General features: G+C 41.2%; 1 protein-coding gene across 2 annotated transcripts in view; it reads right to left on the bottom strand.

Annotated features, from left to right (window-relative positions):
• Positions 1–15,636, bottom strand: part of MYO1D (myosin ID) — a 268,077-nt gene that overhangs the window by 180,989 nt on the left and 71,452 nt on the right. For both annotated transcript variants that reach the window (XM_090044297.1, XM_090044298.1), the window contains exons 5-11: positions 13,873–13,926; positions 12,786–12,881; positions 8,882–8,998; positions 7,712–7,915; positions 6,717–6,862; positions 6,521–6,635; positions 3,913–4,083 (exon numbers count right to left, since the gene is read on the bottom strand). In XM_090044297.1, coding sequence (XP_089900423.1) covers positions 3,913–4,083; positions 6,521–6,635; positions 6,717–6,862; positions 7,712–7,915; positions 8,882–8,998; positions 12,786–12,881; positions 13,873–13,926 — 903 coding nt within the window. The remainder of the gene's footprint in view (positions 1–3,912; positions 4,084–6,520; positions 6,636–6,716; positions 6,863–7,711; positions 7,916–8,881; positions 8,999–12,785; positions 12,882–13,872; positions 13,927–15,636) is intronic.

Here is a 15,636-nt window from a genome sequence, read left to right on the forward strand (position 1 = left end):
GTGAGGAATAGTTAATAAATGTACAGAACTATGTTATTAGATGATTCAGAGAAACAGATAGGTTTTTTAAATGGCTCTCTCGCTTTAGGAATATAATTTTGCCATCTCAATATTTATTAAGACAGTAAAAACCTTTGCCAGTCTTTTTCATGGTATGTCTGGGTTTCACCACAATAACCAAGACAGCGGAGCAAGAAGCAGATGATCAAAAATACAGTACACAAACGAGGACGGTATTATTTAGGGCATAGCAACCCCTTAGACCTTATCCAAACTGATGCAGAGTGCAACATACTGTACAGGAAAGCAGTAAAGCATCAACTATTCAGCTGGAAGATAGAAGCTATTCCCATAACATATTAACACATATATTTTAACTCTTTGGAAATATCTCCCTCCCAATACCTTTAATTTACACAGTATTTTAAGCTAAGGCATAAAGGAACCCAACAAACTAACATGAGTTCACAAGCCAACTAGGCACCAGATCAATACTTTAACTTAGCCCTAAAAAAGACTGAAACAGCTCTTACTTTTATGGGGATGTTAACTACCAGAAAGAGAAGGCATCAAGTTATTTTAGGTATTAGTTAGAAATGTGATACCTACAAGCATGTTAGATACTCACACGGAAGGAAGAATCTGAGCAAGCCACTGATGTTCTGGGGATCAAGATTTCCAAAGTAATATCCTTTTAGGCTAGCTGAAATTGTTTCTTCCTACTAGAGTTAGTGTACCTAGCTACATGCAAGGCAGATGCATCCCTCCCTCTAGAAAGTTCATTTTTATAGTAGTATTCCTTCAGTCTATGCTAACAGTTTCCTAACAATGCCACCCTTTACTGAAGAATACCATAACTGGCCAGATTTCTGAATGTTTCCTAATGCAATGAAAAGACAACTCCTAAAAACAGCAGGTTGATCAGCAGCATAACTACAGTACAGCGAATATGGCACCAGGCCTGGGTGCTAACTATGAGAGGATGCCAGAATCTTCCCCTCTGGGTGTCTTTACCATGGCAAGGGTAGCCCTGTGCTGCCTGAATAAAAGAGTGGCCCCACTCCCAGCAATAAACCTGGGGGATGGGGGACAAGTGGAACTGCATCTCCTAGACGGCTACATTTTCACAGCTGGTCTCCCCACACATCCCTCTCCTGCCCTGGCTTTCTGTATAGGGAAGGTCACATAGGTAGCAGCAGCATTCCCTGTGGAGAGAGCCAGGCAGGTAATGCTTCCCAGTCTCCCCCCTTCTACCCCCTGCCTCTGGCACTAAATGAGTTCATTATACCTCTGAGTTTAATCAGTTGTCTTTTCCTTTTATAATATCCTTCATAACCCATTTTATAACCTCCCTGCTTGTTTGGAAAACTCACTTCCTGGACACCAGCAAAGTGAAGGATGCAGAGCAGGAACAGCTATCTCCTTTATTGGTTAGCACTTCCAAATTGGTCTCATCTCTGAGATTACAGATTAAATGGAAACTTAACTCTCCCTCAGAGTTTAAAGTCAACTGGCAGGATAGCACTGGGAAGTTGTTGCCCAGACTATACTAATTTTAAAGATAATGTTTTATAGATATTAGAGTTAGAAGGAACCTCAACAGATCAACAAGTCCAACACCCTGCCTGGGCAGGAAAGAATGCTGGAGTCAGATGACTCCAGCCAGATACCTATCCAGCCTTCTCTGAAAGACCCCAAGGTAGGGGAAAGCACCACCTCCCTTGGAAGCCCATTCCAAATTTTGGCCACCCTCACCATAAAGAAGTTATTTCTCATGTCTAACCTAAGTCTGCTTTCTGTCAGTTTGTAACCATTGCTCCTTGTTACCCCAAGAGGCACCCTAGGGAACAGAGCATCTCTGATACTTCGCTGCGCCCCTCTGATGAATTTATAGGCAGTCACAGGATCACCTCTCAGCCTTTTCTTGCAGAGGCTGAAGAAGTCCAGGTCCCTTAGTCTCTCCTCAGAGAGACCTGTTGGCCTGTAAACTCAACCATATGAGTGGCCCACTCTGGACCCTCTCAAGACTATCCACATCCTTCTTAAAGTATGGTGCCCAAAACTGGACGCAGTACTCCAACTGCGGTCTGACCAATGCTGCTTAGAGGGGGAGCATCACCTGCTTGGTTCTATTTGTCATGCATCTGTGCTTAGCCGATGTGCGGTTAGCTTTGCTGATGATTTTGTCACAGCCTTAGGATTTCATTTCATTCCACACAGCCTTAGGATTGTACTCATTCACAAATATTAGCATTAGTAAAGGAAAGAATGTCTTCCAAAATCATGGGCCCCAACTATGCATGGTAGAAATAATGGCACATTGAGGAAGCTCACCAGTTGTTTAATCTAATATGAAGTATTCATAACATGAACCCTGACCTTAACTGCAGAATAATCCTGTAAAAGTGAAAGCATTGTTTACCAAAAAATCCGCATGGCAGACTGGGTGAAAGGTTATACTTCAAGTTAAATGCATTTAAGAAAATGCTACAATTTGGAAGAAGATTGTTTACCCCTTCACATTTCATTAAGACAAGCCAGATCTAACTCTGTTGTTTAATCAAAGTCTCTGGAGGTAGTCTACAGCATATTTTTGATACAAGAATGCTAATAATCTATTCCTGCTCTATACAGTAGAAATGACAATATTTTAACCAACAGATTTCAAACAAATGCATCTCAATAAAGATGCATGAATTAAATGTTATTGCATTATGCAGTCTGAGTGGTTCACAAGAACAAATAAATAAGGCCAGTGCCCACATCTTTTAGATACCAGCAAGTGACAAAATCAAAGGGCCTACAAGATTACAATTTTAAATGAGCATATTTTGTAGCTAGGGAGAAAAAAAAAAAATCATACAGCAAGAGTGTGGGCCATTTTCAGCGCCACTGTGCATTAGAACTGCTTGAGAAGGTAAGTCACATGAACTGAAACTGGATATCTATTGGTTATAAATGACATCATGATATGTCAAGATCTAAGATCCTGCTGCTTTTCCTTTAGAATAATTATTGGGGCATTGAGCATACTTTAGCTCCCTCTACTGGACCCAAAGCTTTATAACATTATTAACTAAGGGCCTTGTCACAGGACACAGGCACATGTTTTGATTTGAGATGGTACTAAGTATTACCATGCTTGCAACATGTTCAGTCATACAGTAACGCTTACTACAATCTTAAGGCACTCTAGACAAGGCTGAAGCTCTCCCCCTCACACCAAAACTAACCCTCAGCACACATCTACCAATGAGAATGCACAACCCCCATGCCCGGAGCCCATGCCCTCCCTCGCCAAATGCCCAGCACTGCCCAGTTGGAAAACACCTCCCTCTGGCATGCTGGACAAAGTCAGATCTTTGCTGCTAGCAATGGGCAGGAGACAGCACAGGGAGCTGAGCCCAGGAGAGGCTTCCGCAACCTGTCACTGAATCCATGGAGCGAGTCAGGTCTCTGCCACTGGCCATCTTGAACTGCATGCAGTATGGTGTGGGGACTAGGACTGACAATCAGATGATTGTCAGTCCTAGCATACCACACCAGAATCTTGAAATCATATTATTTCCATGGAGCAGTTTGATGATAGCTGCACACATTACTTAATATGATGCGGAGATACTCCTCCCGCAGTTGTAACTTTGCTACAGTATGAGCACACTTAGCACGTTTTACTGCTGGAATGTGCAGGCGCTCACATTAAGTGCCGTTAACATGTCCTAAGTGTAATGCATGACATGGCCCTCAATCTAGAGTACAGAACTCTGTTTTTGTAACACAATGACAGAATGCCTCCAGTTTACGTCACTGCTCAAGCCCTTTCCCTTATCCCTTTAAGCCAAAATAACAAGCCATGTTCAGCAAGTATGAGGAGGTGGCATAAGCTTCTGATTGCATGCACCACCAAGTTACCTTTCTGCTGGAGAAATGAGCATGTTTCCCTAGTTTCTTATTAAGAGCATCAAGGAACATCTCATCCGTAACTTTCCCAACATTCATGCAGGCATCATCCAGAATGGCAATGATCCCCTTGTGCTGCTGCTCCACCAGGTCCACAATGATTTGGTTGTTAAAGTAATCAATCTGCAGAACACCAGAGTATAAATATAGGTTTTGGCTAAAGTGAGAAAGAAGTAGAGGTGTGCAGGTATTATGCACAGATCAGTAACCACACAGAATTATGCAAATAAGATTACATCATACTAATTTTCTAAACTTAAGCTACTGGACAAGATACAAGAGCTTAGTGCCCAACACCATCTCAAAGCAAATCTGCAAAGTGAGAAATTTTTATTTCATGAGACCCTATCTTTCATCTTCTGCCACAGTATACTATCGCTGGATTGACAAAATATGCAATTGTGGATCAGTGATGTTTTACCAGTCATAATTAAGAATCAGAACCTAAAAGTGCTCTACAGAGAGCCTATTGTCTCAAAACATCCTGGATTGCAAGAACACACATTCAAAATTCTTATTCTGAGCAGTGTACTTTTAATATTTGTTTCCAACTTGTCACATAAGCTTCATCCTTCGTGAGGCTCAAGATAATTGAAAAATAGAATACCAACTACTAGAATTTAGACTATGTTCAAGCAAGCAAAAGTCTAATTATCAAAACTGAAAAGAAGGTTTAACTCTGCTTGGCTCCATCAGCAGAAGTCCCATTCATTCCAGTGGGGAGACAAAGAAATTTTGGTCCAGTGAATGATTTTCTTGTCAGGATACAGCAGTTCTGTAGACATTTATTTCAACTGCTCAAATTTATCCAGTCACTACAACTAGTGGAACAGGCTAATTTGATGGCTAATGGACCAGGCAGAATCAAAATAATCCCCTTGGCAATCCCATATACACTTCTGTAATTGGTTTTTCCTCTGTATGCAGTACAAAATAGTTTTGTTATTGTAAAATTAGTGGATCAACATAATAGAAAGATCTGCAGCGCTCCATCTTTCATGGATTTCAGATTGCAGTACTTGCTCTATACAAAACTAGTATAGACTGCAACTTACCTACGGAGTCCACCAAAAAGGCATTGAGACAATTTCCCTTACACTGTTATAACACTGATCTTGTGATAGCAAGTGTGAACTCCATTCAGAATTTACTGTTCAGTTTTTCTGGACACTTGCAGGTCTCAGTCGCATTGTAAGACACAAGAACAAAGGAAAAATGCTTTCCAGCTACCCAAGAAATATGGGCAATAGGTATAAATATTCTTCCTGTAGCATTTCTCTAAGGAGTTCCCCCTATTAGATTTTTATAATTGGTTCAAAAGGCCTGGGAGGTAAGACCTATGCAGAAAGGCTAAAAGAACTAGGGTTATTTAGTCTGGAGAAGTGGAGACAGAGAATTTGGTAAGTCTTCAAATAACTGAAGGGCGATTATATAGAGGATGGAAATGGGCTTTTATCCATGACTTTAGGGGCAGGACTAGGAGCAGCGGGCCCAAGCTTCAAGAAGAAATTTAGGCTGGAGGTTAGGAGTGCGGTCAAGCATTGGAACAGGTTACCTAAAAAAAAAAAAAAATTTGGAATCTCTATCTTAGGAAGTTTTCAAGAACAGGTCTGACAACTGGCTGGGACAGTTCAGTTGCAGATGATCCTACCTTGAGCAGGACACTGGACTAGATGACCTCACAAAGTTCCTTGCAGCCCTACTTTCCTAAAATCCTATTGTATATTATCATGTTCTGATTTTTTACAAAACAAATCAATGCATTTTGCCACCAATTTTTTTTTAAACTTATACAGGATCAAGATTGTCACTGCCAAACTGTTCTCAACTGCCATCATCTAATCAAAATCTCACTTTATAAATCCCTTTTAAATGTCAGTTAAACAAATCATACCTTTTAAAACAGCTTTCTATTGATTTAATCAGACAAAGTACTATTGTCCAGCCTACAACTGGGGGGTACCAAGATGCCACAATAATATTTTAGAAGGTATTCAAGATTCAAAAACCAGGGGCATAGAAAATGGTTTTATAGATTTTCATTTAACCTCTTCCCGAGTCTCATTTGTAGGTGAGGGACCCACTCTTGAAAAAAAGAGGTCCAATTGATGCGAGGAGTTGATGTGGGGAAAAACTTCAGGACTGGGCCTTATGATAGCTCAGGGCTATTCAAATAATAAAATCCCAGGAGCCACCTGCCCACAGCCTTTTCCCCTCCTACTCCCACCCCCCACCCATTATACTGGATGTTCCCCTTCCCACCACTGTCATTGTACTGCATAGGTGAAATCCTCGCTTAAAGCTGCACCCCATGGGCATGATTTCCCCCCCACTCCCACTTACAGCCATCCCTGGCTGCTCTCAGCATGACCCCAGATTTACCTAGAGACTGGCTGCTATTGCAACTAGAGCAACGAGGGGAGCATCAGCTAAGTGAAAGTCCAGGGGCCGCACATTAAACCTTCATGGGCTGCATGCAGCCTGTGGGCTACCAGTTGGATAGGCCTGAAATAGCTCCTTAGCCTTTAAACAGAGCCCCATCTCCTGTCAGTTCACTCACATGCTTCCATGGGATCCCCTCTCGCTGGTATTCCTCCTGTTCCTGTTTCAGAACCAACTGAATAAACAGCTGCTGCAGCTTTTCATTGCAGTAATTAATGCAGAATTGTTCAAAACTGCAAAAATAAAGAGAATTGCTTAGTTTCATATTGAAAGAAAGCTGAAGCATCAAATTTCCTCTCATGCAAGAAACCCACCTATTGTTGTCAAAGATCTCAAAGCCATAGATATCCAAGACTCCAATGACTGTGTTTTTCCCATGTATCGTGGTGTCATAGTTCTTCACTTCAATTATATCATTGATGTGTGTCACAATCCAACAGAAAAGACGCTCATATATAGCCTGCAAAGAAACAAATATTGGATTTAATTTCTCATCTCTCATGCTTTCAATTTTGTTGCATCTACATGTCTGAGGCATATTACTCTATAATTCAAGTTTTTCAGATTTAACCTATATTTAGTGGTAAAATCCTGTTCAAAAATCAAACAGCTACAGACAAATTTTCAAAGCAGATTCTATTATTTTTATAAAATGTTTTTAAAATGTTCACAGCACAATTCATGACAGTGGGTACAAGAGTCTGAACCCTGTTTCTGAGACATACCTAGATCCCATTCATTATTTACTGTGTCTAATATGGACTTGTAGAGCAAAGACTTCCAGGATCTCAAACCCATAAGCTAAAATGATTTGGGCATCTCGCAAAGCAACATGGGGAAGTTTTAAATGCTACTGCACACCTCAGTTCAGAAGGATAAGTTTTCCAAAAGGTGAAGCGTTAAAAAAAAGAAGGAGAGAGAGTTGAAGCTTGAGCCACAAAATATAGTGATTGGTATAACTTCATAGTTTTATAGTTGGTAGGATCAGAAGGGACCTGAGCAGATCATGGGCAGGAAGGATTACTGGGGTCAAATGACTCTGGCAAGGTGATTATCTGTCCTCCTTTTGAAGACCCCTAGGTAGGAGCAAGTACCACTTCCCTTGGAAGTTGGTTCCAGATCCTAGTGCTTCGGCTCCTGTTTTTGTTGTTTTGGGGGGTTTTGTTGTTGTTGTTTTGTTTTTGTTTTTTACACAACCAAGTGGAATCCTTTGCTTTATTTTGAGAATCACAGGACCCTATAATTTGTAGACCAAAGAATTACAGCAGTTGCATGTCAAAACAACCCCCCCAAAAGGGAACATATTAACCTTCGCAAAAGCATCCCTGCCATATGAGGCTTCTTGCTCAGTGTGCTGCTTGTCAATGACATCCCGCCCTGTAGCTACAGTCCGAAAAAGCAGGGCCTTCTCCACCATGTCAGATTTTGTTGACAGCAGGTCTGCGATGACGGACACAACCTTACTGTTTTCAATCACAGGTGTATCACCATCCACTGAAAACTTCAAATTTCCCTGTAGCAGATAACAAAGAGAAGATTTGGTCCCCAAGCCTTTCAAATAGTGAGAAATAAAGTCGGAATGTGTCACCTTAGCTTCCTGTGAATGATTTGTTTTTCAGCTCATTAAACACAAATCATGCCTTTACCCATTGATGAATTGGGGCAGGAATGGGCAATTATTTGGGCTGGAGGACCACTTAGGGACTTTTGGTGAGCTCTTACAGACCGCATCAACAGCCACCCACCCCTGCAACAGTTCACTAAAACTCTCAAACGGTTCTGCCATTGCTGGGCCTGCTGGGAAGGGGAGTCCAGCCGCTGTGCCACCCCAGGCCAGCTGCATGCCTGGGGGTGGTGGAACCAGCCGCACATGCCACACCTGGGCTGCCCCCTGCACCTGAGCCAGGCAGGGCTGAGGGATCTGCCACAGGCTGGATAAAATCCTTTGACAGGCCGTATTTTGCCCACTGATGAGTTAGAGTTAGAGCCTAGCTGACCTTCAGGTTCAAACCATTCCCTCACCTTCAGCAAGCAGCAGCACATCATTGACTAAAAAAAGAAGTTGATTCAATATTTAGTAGCATTAGATGAACATGACATGTTTCCTACAAGTTTGATCTGCTAAGAGCCCAAGTTCTGGAACCAATACTATACTGTGTGCGTGTGCGTGTGCGTACACACACAGAGCTCACCACAAGGAAGAGGGCTTAATGTTATTCCCCACAAAACTGACATGAATGTTCTGGTGTGTCTGTCAAGCTCAAGATCCCCAACATCAGTCATGCCCGTCTTGCAGGGAAACTTGAGGTTAGCCCTGGCAGATACAGGAGTTAGCTTCTTCAGTCAAACAACATCCACCCCCCCAACCCCCAACAGATTCTGTGCAAAAGAACCTGACCTGAAGTACAAATAAAAATGCCTAGCCAACCTGCCACAAGCTCAAGAGCAGCTTACTAAAAGTCATGAGTAAAGAACTTACCAAGTGAAGAATAACAGCCAGAATTTTGTAGACAGTCTGAATTTCCTCTTGTTTGAAGCCTATTACTTTCATGGCATCAGATACTGCTTTGAAGTCTGCACTGTCATTGATGGAACACTGAGGAAAAACAGATTTTAGCCAATACTGAACCTGCCACAAATACTTTTTTCACCAGCAATGATATTGTTGGTGCAACATTAGACAGCCGTTCTGCAACACCTCACAAAACAAACATATTACAAACCAAGTTACATTTCCTTAGAAGAGACAATGGCAGATCTATTGTTCTATGACAGACCAAGAACTTTTTAAAAGCACGTTCACAAAGTTAAATACCAGATTTGCAGCCAATACAACTGTCTTTTGCATATCCATCCTTTACCCCTCAGAAAATTAATGGACTTGTGGAAACCATGTGGTCATGTAGTCAAAGATTGCATAAAAACTGTAGGCAAACATATCTGGATTTTCCCCACTTTTGGAGTACTGTATTTTCTCACATACAACATGCACCTTCCCCTCAACTCCCTCCCAGAACTGGGGTGCATGTCTTCAGTGGTGTAGAGAAGCAGATTTTCTGCCCAGAATGGAAGCATCCTGCTTTAATTCCCGCTCCACAGTGCAGCAGTTGTGGCATTACTATTCAGGCAGCCAGAGGACTTAATAGTTCATTGTTCTTCACTCCACTGGTATTAACTAAGGGTCTACTCAAGTCATGATACCACATATTTTGTGGAAAACACAAAGTTAGGCAATTGTCTGCAAAACCAACTTAAAAAAACGAAAAATGTAATAAAAATAAAGTGGTGGTTCCCCAGTGGGAGCCAGTGGTCCTCTCACTGCCACTGCAGCCTGGGCTTGCAGCCACCTTGGGAGAGGAAGAGGAGGTAAGTCGGGGCAGAGCACCAGCTGGGGCAGCAGCATGAAGGGCATCAGCCACCTTGCCAAGAGCTGCTCTGCTTGGCTCCAGTTATACTCAAAATGGTAGCCACCCTCTCATCCCTCCTCCCCCCAACCAAGGCAAAAGCACCTACCTTAATGGGTTGTATTTATTAAAGTAAGCATAAATTAGTCAGTCATTCTAAATTTAAGTAAATTTAAGTAGACGCCTAGCGTTAATGACTCTCCTTTTTAAGGGTCTTGATGTTCTACTAATCAGGCTAACCTTTCTTAGGGCAATTCTGCTGTCTGCTAGTTGCTCCTAATCTGCCCCCTTCTATTTCACAGCCCTGGAGATTGTTTAGCAGTTTTCAAAATCATCGATCCAGCCATGAAGACTAGTCTTCAGTAGCAGATAGAGTTCCAGCTTTAGCTAACCAGGAAATGGTGGGCAAGTCAGCTGAAAATTAGGGCACATACCTACTCTATGTGACCACAACTTTGGAAAAATCTTTTTTTCTTTCATTCTGCCTTTCAAAAACAAGGTGTGTATTATATTCCACAGCATGTGTATGTGAGAAAAGATGGTATTTGATTCTGTTACTGAAATAAAGGTCTTAAAGTGTAGACTGTGTACTAGCTGGTGAATAAACGGTTTGTTCACTCCTTTGTGGGGTCTGCAAGGTCACTAGTAACTTCATCCAACTACCATTTTGAGCTTATCAGCAGGAGGGACGATGGGCCTTTGCAAAGGGATCCAAAGGTCCATTCTGGATCAGGCCAAAAGGTAAGTTATATAACATCTTCAGTCTGAAAAGCATCACCAGTATATTCATTGCTGCCCCTCAGAAGAGCGGAGATAGGAAGGCATGCAGCATATAGGTTAGTTAACTTTACAAAAACAAAAGAAGAAAACAAAAAACAAAGTTTCCTTCCTGATCCTAAGTCCTGAGAGGTCCATCTGGAGAGGTCAAAACATAGCTTTGCACTGGGAAACAAAAAAAAGTATCAGCTACTGGTTAATGCTGACCAATAGCAAGTTCTGATGCTTTTGGATGTAGACTTGATCCTACTTAAATCTAACTTCTAACTAGAAAGCCCTTTAATCATCTTCATCTTGCTATGCCGTGCATGCAGAAACAGAAATTTCTATTTTTTCCCCTTCATACCCCAATCATCAGAGCTGTCTAGGAAGATATAGGAGTGAATTTCCTTCTCCATTAAAGCCGACATTAATTCTACCATGATCCTGGAAAAGTTCACAAGAGCATTTGCCAAATGAAATTACATAGAAAAAAAGCTGCAATGCCCATGTAAAAAAATAGGATCATTCTCCCAGACATGATAAAAGTGCATATAAAAATAGAAATCTCCTTTAAGTACTTGTTCAGATAGTTCAGAATCTTCCAATTTGCAAAGGCTAGAGGTAAGACTATGTACAGCCTCTGATGGTAAATGCATTGCAGCAGTCTGATTTACAGGAGATGGGTTTCTTACGCCCTCACTCTTTCCAGGATTGTTTGAGATTAAGAATAGGACAAAACTGTATCAACAGACCTATAAAGACAGTATGTTTACACCAGTATTTAGGGAAAAAAAAGAGAGAACCAATGTTGCAAACACTTACAATGGGGTAATTTCAATAAATCCAGGTTAGAATTACTCCTGAAATAATCAGAGGTAAATGACACCCATTTACATTACAGTGGTGTAGAGGTAGCTTCTCTGCAGCTTACCCCAGTTAGCCATTTGCTCAACACAAACAGGCTCCCCTGCTACCTCAATGGTGAGGCACTGCAGTAGCTATTTTGTGCAGCTACCCTGGAAAGCTGCATGTATGCCTGCTCTCAATCCTTATATAAATTTATGCCAATGTACAAAACCAATGGTTACACTATGGTAAAAGAGTCTGTCCAAGTCTTAGGCTGGAAACTGATATGCACCACAGCCCCAAGTACCACCAGCTTTGTATCCCATCATCTATTCAGAGAAATGGCAATGTGGTCCTGAATTTTTAGATTGACCCCTTACTGCCTGTTCACATGCCAATCCCAAGCAGTCCACCCTCGCCACTACAATTCCAACTCCTGTACGGAAGAGGCAGGGCCAAGGTATAGTAACCCACCATGGCAGGTGGGCACTGTAGTCCTGTATTTTCCTGGTCTTTTAATGACGTGACTGGAATTCTCTTTTCTTCCTTCAAGGAAAGATATGCTATATGTACAAGTACAGTCAGTCAAAGATCATATGAGCAAAGTTTTGATTTTCAAGAGTGTTTTGAGACATGCATTTGATATCTTAATCCCCATTTTGGGGTAAGGTTATGGACGGCCTAGAGGAAAAGCTGTACAGGTCTGATTTGGTCCTTTCCAAATTTGTCTGTCATGTTGCCCTCCAGGAAGGGAGCAGGCAACCAGGCAGGCACTCGAAACCAAAAAAAGTTTCCTCATACGCAGTACACAAAAAAAACCAAAAATCAGCAGGATTGAGTTCTGTGATTATTCCAGAAATATTTAACTACGTGCAGGTAACTTGCTGTCCTCAGAAAAGGATAAGTTTTCCTTCCTCGTCTGCTCAAGGACCTCTTCTAAGAGTGTACTAGATGTCAGGAATGGAAACCCTCTGAAAGTGATGGCTGTACTGCATTATGCCCACTTTGTCTACTTCCCCTGTAGGCACTAGTTTAGAATACCTGGTAGATCTTTCAGAGGGTGGTAGTATTGGGGCATCTGCCCCAACACCTCATACTATATTAGCAGCCTTGGTAATGTCCGTGTTACTGAGTCTAATCCCTTCATCTGTGACCAGACAAAGTGGGGAGGGAATGGCCTAAATTCTGCTGTTAGGTCCACAATTGTATGACGTTTAGTGCCAGAACCCTTATTAAAAACCCAAATAATAGGTTGCACCTTTTATTATCTTCTCACAAGCCTTAAACTGTTGATATGAGGAAGACCATGAGTGCTTCTAGGTATATTTTCATTTTTTACACAAGTTACTTGAAACTTGTTGATAACAGCCTCACCTTTAGTTGAGCTCCAGCACGGATATAGTTGTATGAAGAGAGATCTTTCTGAAGGTGTAACGAACGCAGTATCTGATCAGAACCACCTTGGAGAAGCTGTACAAATAGCATAAAAAAGAAATCATGAATCAAAAAAAAATGTCCTCCAACAATTTTGTGGTTGGAGTACTAGCCCAAGTCATTTACTTATGACCAGTGTTTAATACATTCTGGTCCTTCTTCCTCAGGCTGAATAAGCATGATTATAACTTTCCATTTTGATTAATAACATGGAAACCACAGTTGTGGTATTTGAAGCCAGACAAATACTACCCAGTAGATTTTCAAGTAAGAAGCAATGGCTGGGCAAGCACTGTGGCTGTGACATATGCTACCTGCACCATTACACAGCCATGATAACAAGGGAAGGGCTTTCCAAGGAGATGCTTTCCACACGCTTGCTTTTGCAGGCAGAAAGACAAGTTTAAACCTCTTAATGTCCCCCTGTGCAGTTATGACATCAAACATATTTTGGCAAGCTGCAGGAGCAGACAGGTCTCACAGCATGTAGCAAGGAATATATCTTTGGAGATGCAACTTGTTAGAAAGGGACTAAACATACCATCACAACATGCTGAACAGAGGTGGCATGGTGACAGTTCTCTTTATGAAGAGAGAAAGAAGAGGGCTACTCTTGCAGGCCAATTCCTTTCCCAGCAGGGCAATGAAGGAAGATTTAAAATATACTCCATTCCATGAAGTTACTCAACTCAGAATTTTAGGTGACTTACAAGAAAGAAGAGAATTGGACTTACAGCAAGTTAGTTAGTTAAAGCCCAGGCACAATACTATTGTAAATTCACTCATATGCCCTGTTAAGCTTATACAACATTAACACAGAATTGAGTATGGGGAATATTTCACCTTTCTATAGTCCTTTCCTCAAAAAACTAGGCATCTTCAGTCAGCTGCAGAATCTGGAAGAACATCAGCTTAAATGTGATTACAAAGGGAACCCTTCATGGAGTGCTCACAAAAGGAAAGTGTAATTTCCCATGGGCATAAGAATAAGTCAGCCGTTTTCTTGGTCTAAATAAGGCAGCCTTACCTGGTAAAAAGAATGAAAGCTTCGTTCTCCTGGCTGCTGCACAATCACCCGTGACTGTGAGAAACCAATACAAGATGCATATTTTTAGACACTGACAGTGGTGCTTCTTAAATACCCTCCCTTAAAATGCCAATACGATCATTCAGTACCATTAATAAAATTCCTCCCACAAAAATCTATTTATGAACATTATTAGCTGAGTATGACACAGGGCAGACCCTGATCCATGGGGAGTCAAGGTCAACCAGAAACATTCCACAGATGACAAAGGACAATGGGCTATTTTTTAAGCTCAGCATCTGCAGCAGCAGCATCTATAGCAACAATGGTAACTGTTTTCATGCAGAAGTCACAGAGTCTCATTTTTAGCATCCAATATAATTAACAGCTGGAAAACAGGAACACTACCATGTGACTACCAGCAAATGCTGCATATGGTAAACTCTTCTGCTCATACACTAAGACAGGCAAAGTAGTGGCACCTCTCCACCATTTTTCAAGTTACACCTTGCTTCTAACCAACCCAAAACCAATGTTTAAGAACAAGGGACAGAAATTTTCAAAGCAAGTTAAGTCCAAGTAAAATACAGCAGAAGGAAGATCATTAAGTTACACTGAAACTTCAAGGTCATAGTAATGATGCAACCACTGACCATTACGATATTCTGCAAGTTCAATGAATGCTGAAACCAATGAATGCATAGCAACATACTTTGTTTTGGGCAGTGTTATTTAACTTTGTTTAAAGCCTTCACTGGCAAATAGAGAATATTTTATAAGAATGAAATCATAGGGAACAGACTGACATTCACACCGATATGAACTGCCTTTACACAAGTATAAGAGTGGAGCAGACAAATATGCAAGCCTACATCTGCATAAGTCACTCCACACTGGGTAAAGTTGCTGCTCAGAAAATCAGGAATAACTATACCTAGTGTAAGTCACACCAGTAACTTGTGGTTGTGTGTCCACAGCTCCAGTCAGTTTCATCCCAAAGTAGTTATGCTCAATGCAAATCCTATCAGAGGCTGTTGTAGCACTCTATACCTCTGGGTAGCAGCCTAACATTAGTATACTAAATGATGGTAGTGCCGGAATGATAGTGTAGCCATGAGGGTCCAGGAAATATGTAATAAAAAAAAAAAGGCAAGAATTTTTGTGGGCAATACCTTTTACTGGACCAATTTCATGGTTAGGATAGATTCAGGTCTCAGAGCTGAGGAAGAATGCACCACATTCAAAAGCTTGTCTAAGTCTATCCCAACTATGCAGTTGATCTGATAAAAGATATCAGCCCTAGAAAGCCTTGCCTCTCACATACTAAATTACATAAGTTGCACCCATGTATGTCATATGTTGTGTGTTTGCACTCTCATGAATGAAAGCTTACTGCAGAGCCATGTCTGCTATGATGTTTTTGTTAAGGAGAGTCAGAGTGCCAGTCTTTCTAAGGGAATCATCAGGATTGTGAATCAGAAAAAGATCCATTGAGATTTAGCAAGTTGCTTACTGTAAAAATGATTGTTTTTAAGCTCAGACATGTTTAGCCAACCTAAAAATTAAAAAAAAAAAAAAAAAAATCAGAGACCTCTTTATGAAGCACTGAAAAGGCATTTCCTGTCTTTGTTAACCAAATAAATCCATATGCAACTTCCAAAATAACCCATTTTTAAATTAAAATAGAAATAGGAATAGGATGGCAGTCAAAAGCACTTGATAAAAAGGCTTTATCTATGGCTTCATGGCTTAAATCAGGGATGC

The sequence above is a fragment of the Crocodylus siamensis genome, chromosome 4 (genome assembly GCF_052110815.1).
Source record: "Crocodylus siamensis isolate JL-2025a chromosome 4, ASM5211081v1, whole genome shotgun sequence".
NCBI lineage: Eukaryota > Metazoa > Chordata > Crocodylia > Crocodylidae > Crocodylus > Crocodylus siamensis.